At 35.2% G+C, this 22449-nt stretch overlaps 2 protein-coding genes across 3 annotated transcripts in view; one reads left to right on the forward strand and one right to left on the reverse strand.

The window, feature by feature from the left end:
* LOC128862132 (ecdysone-induced protein 78C-like) overlaps nucleotides 1-22449 on the reverse strand; it is a 166403-nt gene that overhangs the window by 11872 nt on the left and 132082 nt on the right. The window contains exon 3 of one of the 2 annotated variants that reach the window (XM_054100591.1): nucleotides 3799-4313. In XM_054100591.1, coding sequence (XP_053956566.1) covers nucleotides 3799-4313 — 515 coding nt within the window. Of the gene's footprint in view, nucleotides 1-3783; nucleotides 4314-22449 lie in introns of both variants that reach the window. The other variant, XM_054100590.1, reaches the window with a different exon arrangement.
* LOC128862133 (uncharacterized) lies at nucleotides 159-2368 on the forward strand. The gene is made up of 5 exons (XM_054100592.1): nucleotides 159-590; nucleotides 794-921; nucleotides 984-1133; nucleotides 1799-1952; nucleotides 2042-2368. Exons 1-5 carry the CDS (start codon nucleotides 497-499, stop codon nucleotides 2305-2307), a joined length of 792 nt encoding a protein of 263 aa, XP_053956567.1. The 5' UTR covers nucleotides 159-496; the 3' UTR covers nucleotides 2308-2368.

Here is a 22449-nt window from a genome sequence, read left to right on the forward strand (position 1 = left end):
GTTGTTTTCTTACCAACAAATATGGTAGAATTAACCAATTCAAAAATTGTTACTTTCTTCACTTACTATTTGTTCAGTAAAATTAACCTACGTAAATCGTATTTTTTTTTCTAATGTTATTTTGTTAGTGTGATTTAACTGATCTTATTTGGTTAATTTTACAATAAAATTGTACATTTGAAAAAAAAACTAAATCAACCATAAACCTTGGTTAATTATACCAGTACCAATCAGTTAAAATATTTCTCCCTGAAAATGCCTTTTAACAATTTCAATAGGTTATTTTGACAGTGGCAATTGTGCCACTACTATTCCTTGTGTTAAGGTAACCATTGATACAGCAGTTAAAAAATAAACGATTGCAGCAATAGAAGCGGACCATGTTGTTGCTGTTGTTATTGTTTGTAACGGAACTTCGCCGACGCTCGCTGCAATCAGTTGGTTGAAAACTTTGAGCAAGCCGGTTGAATGTAAATTGTGTGTGCAAGTTGTAAAAATGGAAAATAATATTTTGGAATCAGCAGAAAAGGACGGACTGGAATCTATATTAGACTCTTGGGGATTCAGCTACATTTTACAAACATTAAAAGGTAGGTTTATTAAAAATAACTTTTGTAAATTAACAAAAATGCTGGTGAAACGGCGTCATGCAACCATTCCGTTATTTGGCTTTGGTTGTGTTGTTGCTTTTATTGCTCATATAAAAAGTGTGAAAATAATTGCATGCATCGATTTCTGTTTGTAAATGAAATAAACTTATTAAGTAAATGTGTAATATTTTAACAAATCGTAGATGAATCTATAATACTTGAACGGCTAAGATATTTGGAAGAGCAATACTTGACATACTTATTCCGGGAACGTAGGTTAGGAGAAAAAGTGGAGTTTCGTTTCAAGCTGCAGCAATGGAAAATCGCAAATGTAAGTGCAAACATAAAATTTGAATTTTATTCGGTAAACAAAATAAAACTTTTCTATTTAAGGGATATTCTGATGTCAAAGCCTGCGATACAATATCTGTAGACACGACTTTCCTGGAAGACGTGGAAAATTCACAATATTTAAACTGCAGTCAATCAACAAGCTCTTCTTCTAAAGTTATTTACGATCCTAATGGGTACCGCGGCTCTATTGTGAGTATATACATATGCAAATATCTACAGTGAACGTCAAAAGGAATTGTGCATCATAAAATTGCAATATTCACGAAAAATTACTTATTCTAAAACAAGTTCGCAAATTCCTAGTAAAAGTATTCATTCACGAATACAATAAAAAATGTAAATAATAAATAATAATAAATACAATAAATAATATAAGTTAAAGTTCGAGTATGCAGTTTTGTAGCTTGTTAAATTTTGGTATAATAAGATACTATTACTTAAAAGCCTACTATTACTTAAGCCGCTAAAACAATTACCTGATTTTTGGCAATTCTTTTTTCTAAGCCCCAGAATTTTTTTGCATACAAATTTATAAGCTTGATTTTTTCTTAGTATCGTACTATACTAAAAGTTAAATTACATTAAATTAAATCTTAAATTTAATTTTTTGCTGTATTCTTGTGAATACTTGTATTAGAAATTAACGAAATTATTAATTTTTAATAAAAATTGCAATTTTATGGTGTATAGTTTCTTTTCACGCTCACTGTAAAGTATTTCAATTTACATTCAAAATTTAGAATAGTGCTTATGATAATTATAAATAGGGCAACTCATATAAAAATTTGAATGTTTTCCAAATTTTACGAATTACCATAGTACAATATATAGTAACAGTATCAATCTATTTTTAGATTCAAATCGATTTTAGTTATTTGCATCCACATTCCACATCCATCTTCGATAAATGGAAGACCTTTAATCTCAAAATTATCCCACTGATAAAAACAATGTTGACGGATCCGGCGCACTTGCATCAATTGGAAACAATAAAATCACGAGAAAAAGGTTTGTCAAGGCATTTACTCAAACATATATTTATTTATATTTACATATCTTTACTATTTCTAAACATACATATACAATAAAACGAAAAGCAAATACCGCAAGAAAGATTTACCGGTCTACTATCAAAGATTCGCAGATGTCTTTTATTCTTCATGTTGTTACGGCAAATGATGTTGAAAACTGCTTAAACAAGCTGAAGACTTCCCTTTATGATCGCGGTGAGACCTTACAACCAATAATTATTGCAGTTGGCTATAATTTATGTGACGCTAATGTACTTTTTTTATATAAAGGTATCAGAGAGAGATTATTGAATAATTATAATTTAGTTATAAAACTGAAAACTTGTGATTAAAACTACATTAAAAAAGCTCGAAGAGATTTGTAAAAGGTTCTGATTTAACCTTTTTTTTTTAATTGTACGTACACTTATTTATTTATATTTAAAACGTTATCTTAAAGACTGTTAGGGATAACTTAAAAAAAATCCCCAACATTGTTACTTTTTGTGAATTATTTTTATTACAATCCATTTAATAAAAAAACAAATAAAATTTTCCTGAATAAAATACAAATACTGTTTTTATCTTTACAACGTTGATGTTTAAATCAAAACGATATAGAGTAGAAATGTAACTATAAAGATTCTAATTGTATAATAACTATTCTACAAAAATTTTATTGTATCTAAAATTGTGGTAATACTAAACAATTAACATTGTTATCACACAATTTATATTGTAGGATTACAGTATAAATAGTATATTACTTTGACAATTTTAATTGTTTATGTACCACAACTTCAGTAACAATACAATTTTTATAGTAATGTAACAGTAAAAATAGTTAATTCTACAATTTTTGTGGTTATATTACAATTTTTACATTAGTTTTTACCAACTTTTGTGGTTAGGTGGGCATTACTATTAATATAAGTTAATTTTACCAATTTTTATAGGTTGGAGCCATACGAACCTACTTTTGTGGTTAAGTGAACCAATTTCACATTGTTAAATTTCAACAATTTTTTTGGTAAAATTAACAATTTTTAACCACAACTTCAGTAAGGGTTGCTAACTATTTTCTATTGGTTGGTTTCACCCATATTTATAGGTTGGAGCCGTTTTAACATAGTTTTTCGGTTAGTTTTACCAATAAAATTTTTTGAGTGTGGCCATTGTCATTTATGTCCTCCCAACCAACTCTCTGAAACGTCAAAGTCATTCCAGGAACTCTGGCACGAGATAGACAATCATCGCCATCAACTTTTTACTGACTTGCAAACAAAATTTGATATTAGCTCTTTGTTCGAAACTTGTTTTTGTACCGATGACACAAACACACGGACACTTTAGACACAATAACTTCGCTTCCACAGCACCGAATGTCACCAAGCTTTCACTGGAAGTCAGCTAGGGATCTATCTTCCAATGCACTAACTAATTAAAAAGATGGCGGCATCAAAAACATTTTTATCACGCAAGTCTTGTTTATTTTGGACTTCCCCTGCTATATTAATAAAGTTTTTCAAAATCTATAATAATGCGTGAAATTTCTTAAAATTATACTTAAAAATGGTGGGACATGAAGATTTATGCTGTGCACTGTCTATTGACTGATGGGCATTTTTGGGGTCAAACATTAAAATTGCATGACAACACAACGTGTTGATGATGATGATGATGATAACTCATGCACCAGCTAGGAAGAGCGACTGAGATCTAAAGCTAGCACATAATGAGGACGGCTGAGTCTCAAGAAAAGGCGGATTAAGTGGAATATTTGTATGTATGAAATGTATTTGCGTATAAAAAGCACAAAGTTTACCTACATAGCAAGTACTTACTCCATTCTGTGGCACCGCCACTGGTCGCCGCATCAGCTCACGCGTCTGCTCCTCCGTGTATGAACAGTGCATACGATGCGCCTGTGAGACGCACATAATCACATCGTAAACGGTCAGTTCAGCGGTGGGACCTTGCATATCGACAACAGCGCAACCGTTATTATCGACATTACTAATGCCCACATTGCCACCGCTACCGACAACACTCATACCGCCGACGTTAACGTTGCCACATTGTCCCATCATACCGCCAGCACCGCCGGCACCAACACTAACGCTCATATTAACGCCCACACCCATTCCAACGCCACCCGGTCCGGGTGTGTTGGCCGTGTTGGCAACACTACTCTGGCCTGTACAGCCCAGTTCGGAGGGTGACGAGGCGACTGAACACATTTGTGGCGTTTGCGGTGTATTCGGTGTATTCACACGCACAATGGCATTCGGATCATCCGTGGACGAGGGTGTGCCATTCAGCTCACGTGAACGCTTTGGTACGCGACCATAACGAACAGCTGGAAAGATAATAGAAAAAACGAAAATAGGTAAATAGGGAATTCGTTTTTGAAGCTCGAAAGAAAAAATAATAATAAATGAAAATGAGTAATTTTTTAAGTTTTTTAAACTTAATTTAAAACCAGAAGCTGTAATCTGTAAAGAATTTGTTATTTTTAAGCAAAATATAAGATTTTGCATGGCGAAATCATTGATAAAACGACGGTGAAAATTTTATTACCTAATTTTAGCGCCTCGTACATAGTAACTGTGAAGGAAACCCGCAAAATCCTTATAAAGGATTGCATCGAATTTCGCCCTTCCAACAGCAAAAATTAAAGAAATTGCAAATGCTGCAGCCAGCAAACCCACTGTTCAAAGGATGTTTCTAAAAGCGCCATATTTCAAGCAGAACAAATTTCCCAAAAAAAAAAACAACAACTCTTTTGAATAAGTTTCACAAATTACGCCGCCTCAATTTTGCAGGCGGGACCACATGGCTTGGAGTTCGGTTACAAATAACGATCACGGCGAATGGCAAAAAGTAGTATTCAGTGACGAAAAGAAGTTCAATCGGGATGCGCCGAATGGATGCATTTACTACTTCCATGTCCTAAGAAGAGAGGAAAGATACATGAGGCGACATCACAGCCGTGAAGGTGGTGTTATGGTATGAGGAGCAAGTAGGAGCACAAACTATTAAGTTTTAAATAATAAATGTAAAAAAACACTTCCTATATTTGTTATTATTTTTTCTCTATACAAGTGAACCAATAATGCAAGCACAATATTACAGCTGCTGAAGTTCTACTGCTGCGAGATACCGTTAGATGGAATAATATTTTGATGCATGTTTATTTTTGAGGAAAGTACAGTTTTCACTTGAATTATCAGAAAACTTTGAATCAAATACGGCTGCTTTAATTAGAATTTTCTTCCAGAAAAATTATTTCCTCTAATCAAGTGAACCGAGCTGTATCTGTGGATCTTTGACAAATCAAATTGTGATTTATTAATTTAAAGTCAAATACACTATTTTGTCAAACGTCCACTGATATACATACCTACATATAAGTATACTGAGCATTTCTCTAAGAAGTGCTCCAATAATCGCTATGCCTTCACACAGTTCATAAGAAAATAAATAACTGACTATACCCGTCTTACATATTTCCACCCAGAAATTAACCAGAGTTAAGAATTGTGCTAAGTTTTAGAAGCATTCAGTTCTCCCACTGCAACAGGGGGAACTCAAACAGCTAATTTTATTTACATTTAGTTACCAGATTTATTTATATTTAGTTTTAGTTACCAGAGCCGCCTGTATTTTATGTAATACTCCTCTTTACAGGCAAGTTTCTTGGTTACGGTTATTTGCTTCGTTTATCAGTTTTCATTTCCAATAAATAAGAAATATATTTATGCTAAAAATGAAGAAAACGGCAATTTTGCATAAAAATACTACCACGCGAAACTTACAGCATTTTCTTTTCTTTCTTTACACTTACACGCCATGCGAAAATCTTGCATATTTGCAAGAACAAAAACAACCAAACCCTTTACAAATTATAGAAAAGAAAAGACCATCAGTAAACTGACTTGGCTTCCCTAACAGAAAATGTTAATTTAACAGTGATAACCATACACCAAATGTAAACATATTTTAAAATACACTTTCAGGCGCATTTAGAGCCACAAATGTGAAAAACAAACGAGTGATCATTAATTAATAGCGCACATATTCTTTTCTCAGAGGGTTGCGTTTTTTTCTCGCTCAAACTGTTGTACTCTGAACAGGCGAATATGTGACATTTTCTACTCTCTACAACAGTGACGATGAACGTTGGTCAAATGATTTTAATTTGCGTATCTACAGTATAGCTGCAAGCGATGCGTATGATCTTTGGTGTTAACTGCACTGGCTCTCCCAGCAATTGACGCACACTTGCATAGTAACTGCAAGCGATGCGTATGATCTTTGGTGTTAACTGCACTGGCTCTCACAGCAGCCGACGCACACTTGCATTGTAACTGCATGGGATGCTTTAGAGTCGTATGTGTATGATGTTCGCTAGTTGGCCAGCAGAGAGCATATTCATTTACGTAGGTGACCAGTAGTTATTTCTGCCTAACTTGCATTCCCCACTTCCTATTGCCTTACCGCATTTTAGTATTTCCGCATCAATGATCGTCCGGCTAGTTGATCAGTTTTTTAGTAACTGTCGGCTTGGTTGCTTGCAAATTTGAAATCATTCAACAGGCCATCGACTAGGTTTCTAACAATCTCAAGGCTCTCAAAAGGCAAGCGGAAAAATGCTGCTCTGTTATATATGTACATACACACATTCTTATATATTTACATGGCACAACACTGGCTGTAGGGTGAAAGATCGGAGAAAGGAGGTCATTAAAAATATTTTTAAATACTAGAGCATGAGCTAATATGAAACTGTACATTTCGCATGAGACAACTAATTTTTTATAATTAAAAATGATTAGCAATATTTTGTGTCTAGATTTTGAATTTAATAACTTTTAGACACAGATTTTTATAGACATATACACATACATACATATGTTGATCTGAATGAAACACCTACTCATGTACGTATAAATATACGACATACATATGGATGCACCCATACATACATATATTTTATTTATGGTATATGCGAAAAGTTTGAAGACGAACATAAGTGCGAATTTAAAGAATTATGCGCGTGAAATTTCGCTGATCAACACACTACATACACACATACATGCATGGAACTATTCCTGCTATTTATTATTCCACTTAATACATATTTCAAGAGTCAAGAGCATTTCTTTCAGCTTTTTTTATGTTGGTCAAGTAGTCACTCGCTGGTTGCGGCAGTTGGAGTGTTGAAAGAAATTGATAAAACGTAAACAAAGTGCGTTTTGTCTACAACAAGTTCATTTTGTTGTAATTTTTATAAGGTAATTATCTCATATATTATTCCTCAAGGGAATTTTTTTGCTCGTATCCATTTTTCTGCTCCCATACGCAGCTTATATGACTCTATTTAGTCATATTTTATTAAAACAAAATGTGAAAAACAAATGCTTGTGAGCTCATATAAAAGGAAATTTGTACTGTGACACTACTGTGAATGTCGGACTGCCCCTGTCGGACAACTGGATGGAAAGAATAATGAGATGGCGCCTATCGTGGTACCGTTACTTTGCTCTCAGCGAATTTGACAAAGAGTGACGTCATATTAGCACAATTGGGGGGAACAGAATGCCCAGATTACCATTTTCGTAACTTGATTTAGCATTTTTTTGTTATTTAGTCTCGGAGTTTTAGTTCTTTCTTCATGACATTTTTCTAGCCTGTTCTAATGAAAATGCAATGTTTATAAGTTTATAAAATATACATTTTTTTAAAATTAGTTTAATAATTCACTCAGTTTTATTTAGCTTTACTTTTTTTGTAAGATCTGGTTACATTGTCCGTGATTGCGGTTATTGTTGATGTTCCTCTCCTTTCAGCAATGAAATCTCTCTCTCGCTACTGCAGTGTTGCCTAGCTTTGGATATATAAACGCATAAAATGCCCCTTTGAAGAACATAAAATTCCAAATTTTTATTGAATTACTTAACAAATTTGTCTTTGTTACTGACAAATTGTCTTTAAATGCGCATTTTTTTAAGTAAATGTGTTATGGTTATTCCCAATTTAAGTTATGAGTTTTTTGTTAAGCGGAACTCGTTTGTTAAGAAAACGACTTTTTTGCTCTATTTGAGGTTATGTAACAAGATAAAATACTCTTTTTGTAAAAACGTCTTTATGGTTTCTTCTGGTATTTTTTTGTTTATTTTTACTATGAATTAACCCCTCTTGATGCTCTATATCTCATTAAGGATTGAGGGCCGGAAGAAAGGATTACACCTCGATGGTTTTAATTCGCATTCAGTAAATCCAAACACTTTTTAAAATGTGTAAAAGGGTTTTGAATGTTCAGAAGAGAAGAAGATTTAATATTCTTGCATAACCTTAAAAAGAGCAAAAAATTAAATTTTCACATTTCAAAATATCAAACTTTATAAGAATCAACAAATTTTGATTAGCACTTAAATCTTATCAGAGTGACCTGTTTTAAGCTTCTTTTGTTTAATAATACAGTTTTTTTTTTTAACTTAAAGTTTCGGTAGTTTTAAAGAAAAAAAAAAAAGAAACACACACCAAACTTAAAAATGTTCGCATTTTGGGTATAAAAAAGCGCTAAATTTATTGCGAAGAGCAAATGACTGGCAACAACTCAGCTAATGTGACGTCGCGCACTCTCTGATGCGGGCGCAATCTTGTTTCTTTCATTCTTGGATGTTACGTATACGCATATAAGCTGACGCACAGTTGTTTTCAAACTTTGGTTTATTTTGTAAGCCTCTGCGATTTTGCCGATTTCCGTTAATTCGAATTTCGAAAACTTTGTGAAAAAGTTATATAATATTGGTGTTTTTAAAATACATGCGTTAACATTTTTTATAACTATCCATAAAATAAAACGAAAACGACTTTCAATGCTAGAAGAAGAATCCTGAATGCTTTGACAGAGAAAAAAAAGACGTCGATGCGCTAGATGAAATCATAAAAGCCAGCAAAGAGATAATTCTTTGGAACTTGCAATAAAAGAGGCATAAAGAAATTTTCTAAAATGTAAAATTGTATATAAATAATAATAAAAGCGAGTAATAAGCTCTAGCTTAAATTCTAATTTAGTTTTATCTATTTTGTCGCGCACGATTTCGGCCAGTCTTTTTATAATTCTGTACGTATTTAATAAGATTGTAGCAGTACTCGTAGTAGTATTAGTTGTATTCTTTTGTTGTTTTTGGTCCTTTATTTATTTTCTTTCATTGCTGCCTGTTGTTTTCATGTTTTTGTGGGTTGTCAACGACACTTTTATTTGTTAACAATTAAATTTCCCACAGTTCAACACACTTTGCCAACAACACCCATACACCATCGAATGTGCCCACATGCTGCTGCGCCGAGAAAACAGTTTGACTAGAATAAAAGCAACAATTTTCGACGACATGCATGAGTTTGTGTGCTTGTCTAATTGCTTAAGTATATTGACATTTATTTATAACATAAAATTTTACGATTAGTAATGAACGCATGTGCTTGTGTTCGCGTGTATGTTATGAGGCTCTCTATTGATTTATTCTCCTTGTGCACGATGAAGGGGATGACAGGCCTTATGAGTACTCAATTAATGTTTTAGGTCTTCATATTATTACTTGCGTAAGTATTAGTGGGAGCGAAATGCTATTTAAATAGAAGGAATTAACTAATTGGCATTTTAAATGAAACTTCAAATATAATAATTCCCAGATATTTTTAGCTAATGTGCCTTTATTTAATTAGTAGGTATATATTAGTAGCTGAGTGCACGCTAGTGATTTTCATCTGCTTACGAAAGTAAAATCAGACCATGGAATATTCGCAAATTTAGGGGTATTTTCTTGCCCGGTTGGCGCAGAAAATAACTTCATGCTTAAAATATTTTGTTTTTTGTTTTGTTGGGCGAGTATAGAGCTTTCCAATAAGCGCGTGCCGAATTGGAGTAAAATAAACTGTGTGTACGGTATTAACGAAATTATTTTTTATTTGCCATCTTTTGAATGAAATAATGCACTGTTTTATTGATCAACTCTTGTGAGCGATTTTTTGGTAAAAAGTTACATTCTAACGGCCAACTATTGCCAATATTCGTCTAATTTGGTAAGCTGACACTTGAAAATTTTTGAAAACAAAAGTGTTTTGCTGACGTGAACGCCATCTAAAAGGTTTTCTTCAACATCATAAATCATATTGCATCTGACAAACTAAGCCTTACATTCTCAGGCATTAGTTCGACATATTTTTAGACAATTTTGAGGTGATATAAGAATGGAAGCGTTCTAAAGAGTAAAGGGCAATTTATTTTGCAAATCAGCAAATTGTCAATTTTAAGTAAACTTTATAGGTTAGTTATAAAATATTTAATATATACTTTAAATGTAGATATCAAATTTGTTATGATAACGCAAACTAGCCCACACTTCCGACGCAAAAACTCCATTTTAGTTTGCCCAAATATTATGAAACATTCAGATTACATCCATATTGGAAAAAATTTGCTGAGACCTTTGGAAGACCTTAAAAAAAAATTTTTAAATGTTCTGTATACTTGTGAAAATATTTCAGTCAGCATATATTGGACTTTAAAGTTTTCTTCTTTAAACCATTTAGTTACTTTATTTGTAACCTTGACATATTGCATTGAGTTAGCTGATCTTGCAACACACATCCACACAGATCCAAACACACTTTTATTCCTCCTAATTAAATCCCTCGAAAATGTTAAAAAGTTATTCAATTTGGCATGCTGACAGCTGCAGCAAACAAGTAAATGACATACGTCAACAAGAGACGAAATAGAGAATTTAAAAAATTATAAAAAAGTGTAAAAAGTAAAATACTAACAGATAATATCTTACGACACTTTTTTGGGGGGTCGGCTATAATAAACAAAAATCACGATTTTGCTATTTACTTCACCGCAGCTAACAAAATACCGAATCCTCCATGTCTACACAGTCTGTCTGTTTTCTAGCTCCTATCATTTTAAGGGCCACAGCGCACAGTGCGGCCGATTCCCGAAAAGCTTATATTCAAGAACATAATCAAGACATACATCAAGACAACATAAGAGCGTACAATTGTTGGCGTATGCCGATGATATTGACATCATCGGCCTTAACAACCGCGCTGTTAGTTCTGCCTTCTCCAAACTGGACAAAGAGGCAAAGCGAATGGGTCTGGTGGTGAACGAGGACAAAACGAAGTACCTCCTGTCTTCAAACAAACAGTCGGCGCACTCGCGTATCGGCACCCACGTCACTGTAGACAGTTATAATTTCGAGGTTGTAAAAGACTTCGTCTATTTAGGAACCAGCATTAACACCGATAACAATGTCAGCCTTGAAATCCAACGTAGAATCTCTCTTGCCAACAAGTGCTACTTTGGACTAAGTAGGCAACTGAGCAGTAAAGTCCTCTCTCGACGAACAAAACTAACACTCTACAAGACTCTCATCATGCCCGTCCTAACGTATGGCGCAGAAGCGTGGACGATGACAACATCCGATGAAGCGACGCTTGGAGTGTTCGAGAGAAAGATTCTGCGTAAGATTTTTGGACCTTTGCACGTTGGCAATGGCGAATATCGCAGACGATGGAACGATGAGCTGTATGAGCTTTACGACGACATAGACATAGCGCAGCGAATAAAGATCCAGCGGCTACGTTGGCTGGGTCATGTCGTCCGAATGGATACAAACGCTCCGGCTTTGAAAGTATTCGATGCGGTACCAGCTGGTGGTAGCAGAGGAAGGGGGCGGCCTCCTCTGCGTTGGAAAGATCAGGTGGAGAAGGACTTGGCTTCACTTGGTGTGTTCAACTGGCGCCGGTTAGCACGAGAAAGAAACGACTGGCGCGCTTTGCTAAACTCGGCCAAAATCGCGTAAGCGGTTATAGCGCCAATTAAGAAGAAGAATCAAGATGCATGTAAATTTATATGTTTTCGGGGTCGCAAGGTAGCAAGTGGTAGCAGCTGAATCTTGTTTTATTCAGTAACCATTACTTTCTTGAGTAACCTTGAGTAATAGGTTTCAAAGCAGCATATGACGGCGTTGTATTACTATACAGTTTGAAAACTCAAATTTTATAAAAAAAAATTGCAAAAAATGTATCTACGTATTGCTGCAGCTAAAAATTTTGTGTCGAGGTATTGATATGTACTAAAGATTTCTCGTATTTTACTAACCTTCCGAAGATGATTCCATTTGGTTTTGTTCAATTTACTCCATTACAAAATCTTTCAAATGTGTATACCTTTCACTATTCATCGACAGTAATACGATGCTCAAACGAAGGCCACGTTGCGACTGAAAATACAGAGGATACTTAGGGTACAGGACATTGCTATGAACGGTTTTCACTACTCAAGGCATTACTGTAGCCAACCCAAAGACAAAAAAACTCTATCTAGAAACTTTTTCTTTCGACTTTTGGCCAGCTTTTTGGGAATCGGCCGCACTGTGCAGCGGTATGATAAGAACAGCAGCGCATCGTTTGTAGTCGCTTCTGGTGCTGCAAAAAGGCCAACTGTCAGTCATTGGCTATTGAGTGGTCAGAGAGATGTGAGTATGGGCATGTTGCATATACTTACATACCCACATTTGTGCGTGCATTATTTTTTCTTGCTGCTATCCCCTAATTTGTTATATGACTAAAAGAAATTAGGCACCTATGCTTTTTTTTAAATTCAATATTAACCCGTGTCGCCAATGCTTTCAAAGTTACCACAATTTGGTATAAAATGTTTACACATCGATATTATTTAAGCTGTGCTTTTAATATTTCTTCACAAACGTCCAAAAAATGCTTTATTAAAAAAATATATAAAGGGTGATTTCTTAAGAGCTATAGGAAAGTTTAAAAAAAAACACATGTAAAATTCTGAAAAATGCATGCAATTTTTATTTGAATCGATAGTACAGTCCATATAATTTAATGTTTGAAGATTATTTCATGCAAATGTTGACCGCGACTGCGCTTCAAATGGTCCATCCGCTTAGTCCCATTTTGGCATACTCTTTCCACATATAAATGCTTTAATGTTGTCTTCCAATGCGTTAATTGAAGCAGGCTGCTCTGAATAGACATGAGCTTTAACATAGCCGCACAAAAAATAATCTAAAGGCGTTATATCGCACGATCTGGGTGTCCAATTGACAGGTCCCGAACATGAAATAAAATGTTCACCGAACTCGCCTCTCAACAAGCCCATTGTTACGCGTGCTGTGTGGCATGTGGCACCGTCTTGCTGAAACCACATGCAATGCAAGTCAAGCTCTTGCATTTTGGGATATCATTTCACGGTAGCGCTCACCATTCACAGTTACGTTACGATTCGCAGCATCTTTGAAGAAGTACGGTTCAATAATACCTCCAGCCCATAAACTGTGACCGCACCAAACTGTGACCTTTTCTGGATACATTGGGAGCTCTTGCAATTCTTCTGGCTGATCTTTACTTCAAAATCGACAATTCTGCTTATTTACGTACCCATTGATCCAGGAATGAGCTTCGTCGCTGAACACAATTTTTCGATAAAAAAGTGGATCTTCGGCCAACTTTCCAAGAGCCCATTCACTAAAAATTCTGCGTTGCGGTAGGTCGTTCGGCTTCAATTCTTGCACCAGCTGTATTTTGAAAGGCTTCACACCTAAATCCTTTCGCATCATTTTTTCCACGTTGTTGAGTAACAGAGGCCAGGCCCAATTGCTGCGAACGGCGACGAATCGATAATTGATGGTCATCATTAACACTGGCCGATGCAGCTGCGGTATTTTCTTCAGTTCGCACTCTACGTAATCGTGTTGGTGGTTTGATGTCCAATAATGTAATTTGGGTCTAAATTTAGTCACAATAGCTCGAATAGCCGCTAAACTGACCGTAAAATGGAAGAAGAAAGTAAGAACCGAATCCTCGGTTTTCGATGTAAAAGTAAAAGAAACGACTAACCCGGAAATTCAACAAAAAATATATATACATATATATTAAAATAGGTGATTAACCAAAAGAGCAGAACCTGTTATGGAAGCACCGATATTTCTGGAACAACCCAAGACCACGCTTTCCAAATACCTCATTGTGCTTAGAAGCACACTTTGTGAAAAATGGTGAATTAATTGTGTGCACTTTCTTTCGGAGCAGTCCTCGTGTTCGTACACCACTCGGCTGCTTGGGTTACAATTTCGAAAATGAAGAGCGAATGATGAGTTCATTAGCCTGACATAGACGTTGCGAAGGACTTCATTCCACAACAAATTGGACGAGTACTATTTGCCATTTTCAGTTGATTCTCATTCTTATTAATTTGTAATGATTTGCTGAGTGTCTGCACATACCAACATATGTATGTACAAATACTGTGGCTGCTCTTATGCATTAAAATTTGTGCGTTGCAGTGCGGAGACATGGCATGTCATTGCGTGCCGCTGCATGCCGAAAATTTGCAACTTTACGGTATGCGCATGCAAATTGTGCGTTGGCCGAATTCATCTGATTTACCAAGAAGATTCTAAATACATATCTACATATGCACGTGTGTACAGCTGTGTTCAAAATATTAGGATTATTATTTTTTTTATGATTTTTTTAATATAAAGCATTCTACAAGGTGGCATAACCCAAAGTTTTGACTTTGGCTCACAAAATTTGAACGAATTTCAAATATCTCCATCAGAATTTGTAATTTTTTAATCGAAATCTTTAGGAAACTTCAAGACATGCAGTTTTATAGGTCATTTCAAATTTAGTGCAATTAAGTTGCTGATTTCTGAAAAATGTTTGACGTTGAGAATTTTTTTCCATAAAAGCACATTTTCGGAAAATTTTATATGGTAGAAAATACTCAACACCTCAGCGAAAAAAATGGTAAAAAATCAACAAGAATTTTGAGCCACTTGAAGCCTGCACTTTGTTATAGTAATAAAGAATGGGCTATAAACTGGGTACCAAAAATTTTTTTTGATAATAATTTGGATATTTTTATCAATTTTTTAATTTAAAATAATAATAAACTTAAATTTAATTTTAAAAAATAATAAATTTTAAACTTTTATAAAAACAAAAGAAAAAATGCATACAAAAAAAAACAAAAAATTTGATCAAGTTTTTTTTAATCTATTAAATTTTTGTGAAGTTTTTTAAAAACATGGGCTCTTTGTGTTACATTGTTTTTGTAGTAGAATGCAAAACTTTTTAGCTCTTTTAAAAACATATAAAAAATGTAAACCAAAAAAAAAAAAAAATAATAAATCCGAAAAAAAAATTATTAAGTGCGAAATTAAGTTCTCGCTGTTTTTTTGATGAAAATACAACTTTATTCTGAAAAAATGGTTACAAGTGAATCTTTGAAAGTATTGCCCATCGCTGGCTACTACTTTTTCCCAAATTTCGGGTAGATCTCGTATATCGTCGCGGTAAAACGTTCATCTTTTGAGGCTATCCACGGATCAAGCCATTTGTTTCAGTCTTGATATGAAGGTTTTTAGCCTTCCTTCACGCGGACGGACGACAACATTAAAATCACCATCTTTGAAGCGACGGAACCCATCTCGGCACGTTGTTTCACTTAAAGCAACATCACCATAAACTTTTTAAAGCACTCGAAGCGCTTCAGCCGCCGTTTTTTTCGAATGAAAGAGGAAAATCAACTCAATAATGACGATTATTCGGCACAAAATCAGACATTTTCACAAAACCAAAAGTATCAAAACAAAATCACTAATTTGTCGAAGCAGTTTGTTTACCATATGTCTAAGCTTGGTTTATGCCGTTTAGGCTATGTTAGAATTGACTAGCACGCACTGCTGGCGGCATCTATTGAACGCAATTGTATATATGCACATAAGTAGGTAACAGGTGGCGCTGACTATTTATTTGACCAATAATCGGTCGGTGACTTTGGCACAACGTGAATTTCGTCGCAGATTTCCTCGCCGTCCAACGCCTACTGGTGAAACACTGCGACGTTTAGCCGCTCGCCTCGAAGAGACTGGCACAACACGAGATGCTACCCGGCGTGGCAGACCCCGGAGTAGCCGTTCTGAAGAGAATATTGCTGCTGTAGCCGAGGATGTCATGGAAGCGCCGTCGACATCGACCAGACGACGTGCCACGCAAATGGGTATCAGTCGACGGTCTTTACAGCGAATTTTGGTACAAGATTTGAAGATGTTTCCGTACAAAGTCCAGACGGTGCATCAGCTGTTAGCTGCTGACCGCCAATCGCGTCTAACATACGCTCAAGCCATCCTTAATCACCACCAAGAGGAAGATGATTTTTCATCAAAAATAATCATGAGTGATGAGGCCCATTTCCATCTTAGCGGGTACGTAAATAAGCAAAATTTACGCTTCTGGGGCACTGAAAATCCGCGTGTAACCCATGAAGAGCCATTACACCCGCTCAAAGTCACTGTATGGTGTGCTTTTTTCGCTGGAGGAGTCATCGGACTGTCGCGGGCCAAACGGTTACTGTGAATGGTGAGCGCTACAGAGCAATGATCAACGAGTTCTTTTTTTGCCGCAACTTGATGAATTGGCATTCGAAAACATGTGGTTCCAACAGGACGGTGCAACGGCACACACTGCACGTGCCACAACCGATATGCTGAAGGATGCATTTCCAGGGCGCCTAATCTCCCGTTTTGGCGATTTGCAATGGCCAGCAAGATCGCCTGATTTGACCGCTCCAGACTTCTTTTTGTGGGGCTTTTTGAAGTCGCGGGTTTATGTCAACAAGCCTCAGACTCTTGCAGCTCTTAAAGACAATATCCGTCAAGAATGTGAGGACCTATCGCCGGAAGTTTTGGCCAAAGTGATGGAAAATGCCATAAAAAGGGCTCAAATGGCAATCAACTGTGGCGGCGGCCATTTACTTGACATCATATTCTCGACTTGATGTAAAAAAAATTAAAAGACCAAATAAAGAAGAAAAAGAAAGAAAGTTTTTCATTTTCTTTTTAAATTACAGCCAAAAAACATCGCAAGGTTACTTTTGCGCCACCTTGTATATATATATACATTTATATAGCACGGAACAGCTTCGCTATTCCAGAAAAACGTAGCAGTAAATATTTAGAAATTTTTATTTTTAAATTGTATTAGAATTCCTCAACAAATTATTTGCAGTCAGTCTGTAGATCACAAATTATTATGTTGAATATTTTAATGAAATGAAAAGAATATTTCAGATTTCTAAAAATTGACTCTGAGTTGACACATGGGTTCAGCGAGAAATCGGTCAAGGTGTATATATTTTCGCAAAATTAGTCAATGCACAAATAAACTCTCGATTCACTTCATACCCAAGTAACTAATCAATGACCGACTGCTAAAATGCTGGCTGCTGTAAATGCGGAAAGTGTAAAAATTAAAGCACTAATTAAAAAACTGGAAACTACTTGTACGAATACATGTTTGCATATCCGAAGTGCTGCACGCAGACGAAGCGACGCGCCGGAGACAAACAGTTGTTAACTTGCGGCTGCAATACTGGCACACTTGCACATACATACATACATACATACGTTGATATGTAGGTAGTTGGCATGCAAAGCGTTGACGATGTTTCTCAGCATCTCTTTCACTTGTGCCCATTTCGTGGCGCGTTTGTGGGCCAATACAACACGCATACATGCATAAACACATACATACACACGTATGTATGTATCGTTCATTTGCTGCAAGAGTGTCATAATCCAAAAAATTTAAAATTTCGAGAAAAACGGTCAAAGCTTTCGATTTACTCTGCCTCATCGCCATGCATTTTTACAAAACATAAGAGAAGAGCGGGCGGCCATTTCGGCATAAGTATTAAAAAAAATGTATTTCGGCTTATGATGCTCTTGCAGCAAATGAGCGATACGTATGTATGTACGTGAGTATATAAAAAAACGCAAATGAAAATACTTATTCCTATGCCGGCAATACATATGAGTGTACGACATATATGTACATATGTATGTACATATGTACATATTTCTGTTTTTTTTTTGTGTACTCTACTAATTTTCCTATATATGTTTGTATGTATTACTATGTAAGTAGTAACAGGTTTCCAAGCAACTTTACAACGAATCGAAACTATTACTACGAGCACCACCAACAAGCAGACAAGCCAGCAATTTCTGCCAACAACAACAACAACAACGAATGCCACAAAGTGCAAAGTAGGCGAAGCGAAATTGTTGGTGAAAGAAGTTTGTGGTGCAGCAGAGTAACAAAAAATGTTGGGATCTCTGTGCAATAAGTGAGTGGTTAAGCTCTTGCCGCAGCCGATAGCGTTACGCTTTTCACTAAATGCCGGCATAGAAATAAGAAAATAAAATAACATTTTGCCCAAATATGTACGTACATATTTGTGTATGTATGTCTGTGGAATAAATATTTAGATCAACAGTGGCAGCGGCAGTTGCTGCAAATGCACTCATAACAAAAGTAACAATAACAAATTTGTAATTGATTGCAGTGGCTACTCATATACTGTTTGAGTGGTGGGTAGTGTTGTTGTATATGAGCATATGTATGTATGCATGTAGCAGTGAAGTTACAAATGTATAAATTTGTTTGTGTGAGAAATGTATTTCTTTTTATGTCGTTTTCTCCCGCTGCACTTCCTCAGAAGCTGTGCTTATAATTTATAATTTCCACCTACTCGGTGCAGAGATTTGCCGCTCTCAGCTGACACTTGCAGAGGGGCAGAAATTGCATAGAAATAAATGAAGAACGTTGGGAAGAGAGATTAACACTAGAACTACGAAGATTTACCATATACCTATTTCAACTAACCGGTCATTTTGACCGGTTTTTTTGTTTAACTACACAAAACAGTAGAAATTTAGACATAAAACTAAAAATTCATAAGATAATTAAATTTTCAAGCAAAAGAAACATGTTTTATTCATCTATTGTAATTACATATATAATTACATAAATAAGATAATTTTAAGTTCTTGGCTTCATAAGCGGCACGCGCAAATAAAATGGCCAGAAAAGCGTTGAATTTTTTTCTGATAAATCCAATTCTTCACCAGTAACTCGTAAACCTTCTTGTTTTGTGCATGTTATGATATGATGTATAATATCACGATTAATTCGTAATGAGTAAGCACTACTCACAACATTCTTCACAATTTTTTTTTTTGCATATCCTGTAGGTCCTACTTTTTGTTTGAAAATGGTATGTTTTGGTTTTCTCCCTGGATAGGATCCAGCTTTGATTTCATTCCAAATAGTTCCATTAGCAATTTCAGTTTGCTGATCTTCACTCTCATCGGAATAGGAAGGATATCTTACACTTTTTCTTTTACATACCTTGAGTATGTTCTCCTCTTCACTATCACTGGATACATAGACTTTCTCTTTATCAAACTGGACCGCTGAAATATTTGTTGATTTGCAGACAACTTCGGATATATCTTCGCATATATTTGTTATATCTTCAAGAAATTTTGTTTTTTTCGAATGTGACGCCATTTTCAGGGTAATAACTTCTAACTGAAAACTATAATTTTATTTCCCTTTCTAATAATGAAAAAAATATTCAATCAGAAACCACTTACAATGTATGCAAGAATAATGTGAGATTATAAAGAAATATAAAAAATATTCAATTTATTGTCATTTGCAACTATACACGGTAAGTAAGAATACTAAATTGAAATGTTTATATGCTACGATTTATGATAACTTATCAGTATAGAGGTTACAGACTGACTGTAGAAATTGTATTCATATTACGGATTTAGTATAACTGTATATACCATATTACAGTTATACAAATTTTCGCATAATATATGGAAAACGCAAAATCTTTGAATTCCGGGAATTTTCCATATTCAAAAAGAATATTTCAAGAATATACAAAAAGTACTCATGATATTTTTATGACCGATCAAAATGACCGGTTCGTATATTTAGGTATAACACATAGTTAACTCTGAAAATTGGAAGCGTAAGAACAAAATAATCTATAATATTATTCTATACACAAATTTAATAAAAATCATGACATTATCGAAAAAAATGTAATTGGAATATTTAAGAGGAAATGGGAAATAAATGTTCCAACCGGTCATTTTGACCGGTTCGTAGTTCTAGTGTTAAATAAAAGTGATATAGAAACAGCAGTACACCGCAGGAATGTACTGCTTTTAATTGGTTTAAAACTCAGTAGCACCGCACAGTTAGCGCCGATTAACACACAGAGACATCTGGAAGGGAGACACTGGAAATTCTCTTTTCATGTTTCATTCGTGATCGAACGGGCTAAATTGTTTTCGGGAAAATTTGTAGCGTTTGGTGCTTACTTCTGGTTCGGATATATTCTAAAGGGTGGTTAAGTTTCAAGGACCGGTGTTGATTTTGAATAAAATACATTTTTTTTAGAAAATGATTATCATTTCTCTTTAATATAATAATTTGGTATGGCTCAATTACGTATGGAACAAAATATCGGTCAAATTGCCGCCGCGACCTCGGCGGCACATCCCATCCGATGGTCCAAATTTTCGATGACGCTGAGGCATAATTGAGGTTCTGTGCCGTTAATGTGCCGAATTACCTCATCCCTTAGCTCTTGAATTGTTGCTGACCTATCGACGTAAACTTTTTTCTTTCAAATAACTCCAAAGAAAGAAGTCCAATGGTGTCAAATCACATGATCTTGGCGACCAATTGACATCGGCGCGACGTGAGATTATTCGGCCATCAAATTTTTCGCGCAAAAAAGCCATTGTTTCGTTAGCTGTGTTACAAGTGGCACCGTCTTGTTGAAACTCCTTATCGTTCACATCCATATCTTCCAATTCGGGCTATAAAAAGTTCGTTATCATCTCACGATAGCGAACACTATTCACAGTAACTGCCTGACCGGATTTTGGAAACAATACGGCCCAATGATGCCGTCGGCCCATAAACCGCACCAAACAGTCACTCTTTGTAGGTGCATTGGTTTTTCGGCAATCACTCTTGGATTATCATTCGTCCAAATGCGGCAATTCTGCTTATTGATGAATCCACTGAGGTGAAATCGTACGCACATTTGGACGATTAATTTGACCGAAAAAATCACGAAGTGCGCGATATGCATTTTGATTTGAACGCCCGTTTTCATAATAAGCCTCAATAACTTTAGCGCGTTGCTCGATTGTGCATATTTCCATGGTTCAAATTGAAATAGTCTGAAATTAAAAAATGTCAAATGAAATGCAGAAAAAAACTTGATGTTTAGGTGTGGTTCACGTTCAACATCGGCCCTTAAAATTTAACCACTCTATAATCCGTTAAAACGTAAAGCGAAGACTTTCGCCAATAGTTTGTTAAATGTTTCAATGAAGAAAGCAAACTGGATTGGTTAAATAATAAATAATTGGCTTTTTTGTTTTTATTTGCATGTACTTATGTATATAAAATTTTTGTGCTTGAATAAAAAAAATTAAATTATACCTAACTTAAAATTAACTTGAGTATCTAGAAATAAAAAAAGTTAGAATGCAACATAAACATGCCCCTACTTTACTAACATCTCCCAAGCAGCGTTCTGATATTTGTCATCGTTGATTTCTTTCATTTGATTGGAAACCAACACAGAACTCAAAACCTTCTCCCACAAAAAAGAAACAAAAAAAGAAAAAATTGTTTTGTAGCCAACTTTAAGTTTGACAATAGAAATAAGCAGCGCAAAGCGTATCGCCAGTACGGGAGACAATATTCCCTCTCTCTTCGAGCAACATGTTTCCCCTTCTAAATGTTTTCCTGTGTAAATGGACACTCATAGTACATAGTTGTGCAACAACAAAGACAAATCCAGAGTTTGAGAGAATTCCCAACTTATTTCACTGCCGAAATACGCTAACGGCAGCAAACTCGTTATATTAGCAAATGTTTCAAGAATGCCCTACCTCAGGACAATCTCAGGGCAATTCTGAGATAGGGCGCTTTTCAAGCAAATTTTGGAAGTAGGACTTTCTTGAATCGTTTACTGAGATTGTGCGATTTACCACATAGATTCGAATGGCCGAAAATATACATTTTTTCTTGATGTCACCTCTAATTTTGTTCTATGTAATCCAAAAAAATCTAATTTGCAATTTTTTTTTCATTCTCCTACAAAAACCTTATAAATCCAAGTTTCAAACTTGGCGCAAATTAAAAACAATCAAAAAATTTTCATCAGAATTTCACATTTTTTGATTAGAATTTTTCGAAAATTTCGAGTGTGCAATTTGGGCTGCAGAATCGAATCTAAAATGCAAGTTTGAAGAGGTGCAAAAAGAGCGTTGATTCTTCACAATTTTTTTGCTGGCGGCATTGGGTGTTTTATTCCATATAAGCAAACTTCAAGCATTCATTGTATGGAGAAATTGGCAAACCATGGAACCTATAAAGAGCAAAATAAAAGTTCTAATAACCAAAATATATAAAAAAATTATTAAAATTAAATTATGTAGAAAAAAATTAAGTTTATTTTTCTGCATAAAAAGTGCTACGCTATTACTGGAGTTTCA

The sequence above is a fragment of the Anastrepha ludens genome, chromosome 4 (genome assembly GCF_028408465.1).
Source record: "Anastrepha ludens isolate Willacy chromosome 4, idAnaLude1.1, whole genome shotgun sequence".
Lineage (NCBI taxonomy): Eukaryota > Metazoa > Arthropoda > Insecta > Diptera > Tephritidae > Anastrepha > Anastrepha ludens.

Coding starts and splice junctions, on each gene's coding strand:
- LOC128862133 (XM_054100592.1), top strand. CDS start 497: ATGGAAAATAATATTTTGGAATCAGCAGAAAAGGACGGACTGGAATCT. Junction 591..793: donor CATTTTACAAACATTAAAAG/GTAGGTTTATTA, acceptor AACAAATCGTAG/ATGAATCTATAATACTTGAA. Junction 922..983: donor AGCAATGGAAAATCGCAAAT/GTAAGTGCAAAC, acceptor TTTCTATTTAAG/GGATATTCTGATGTCAAAGC.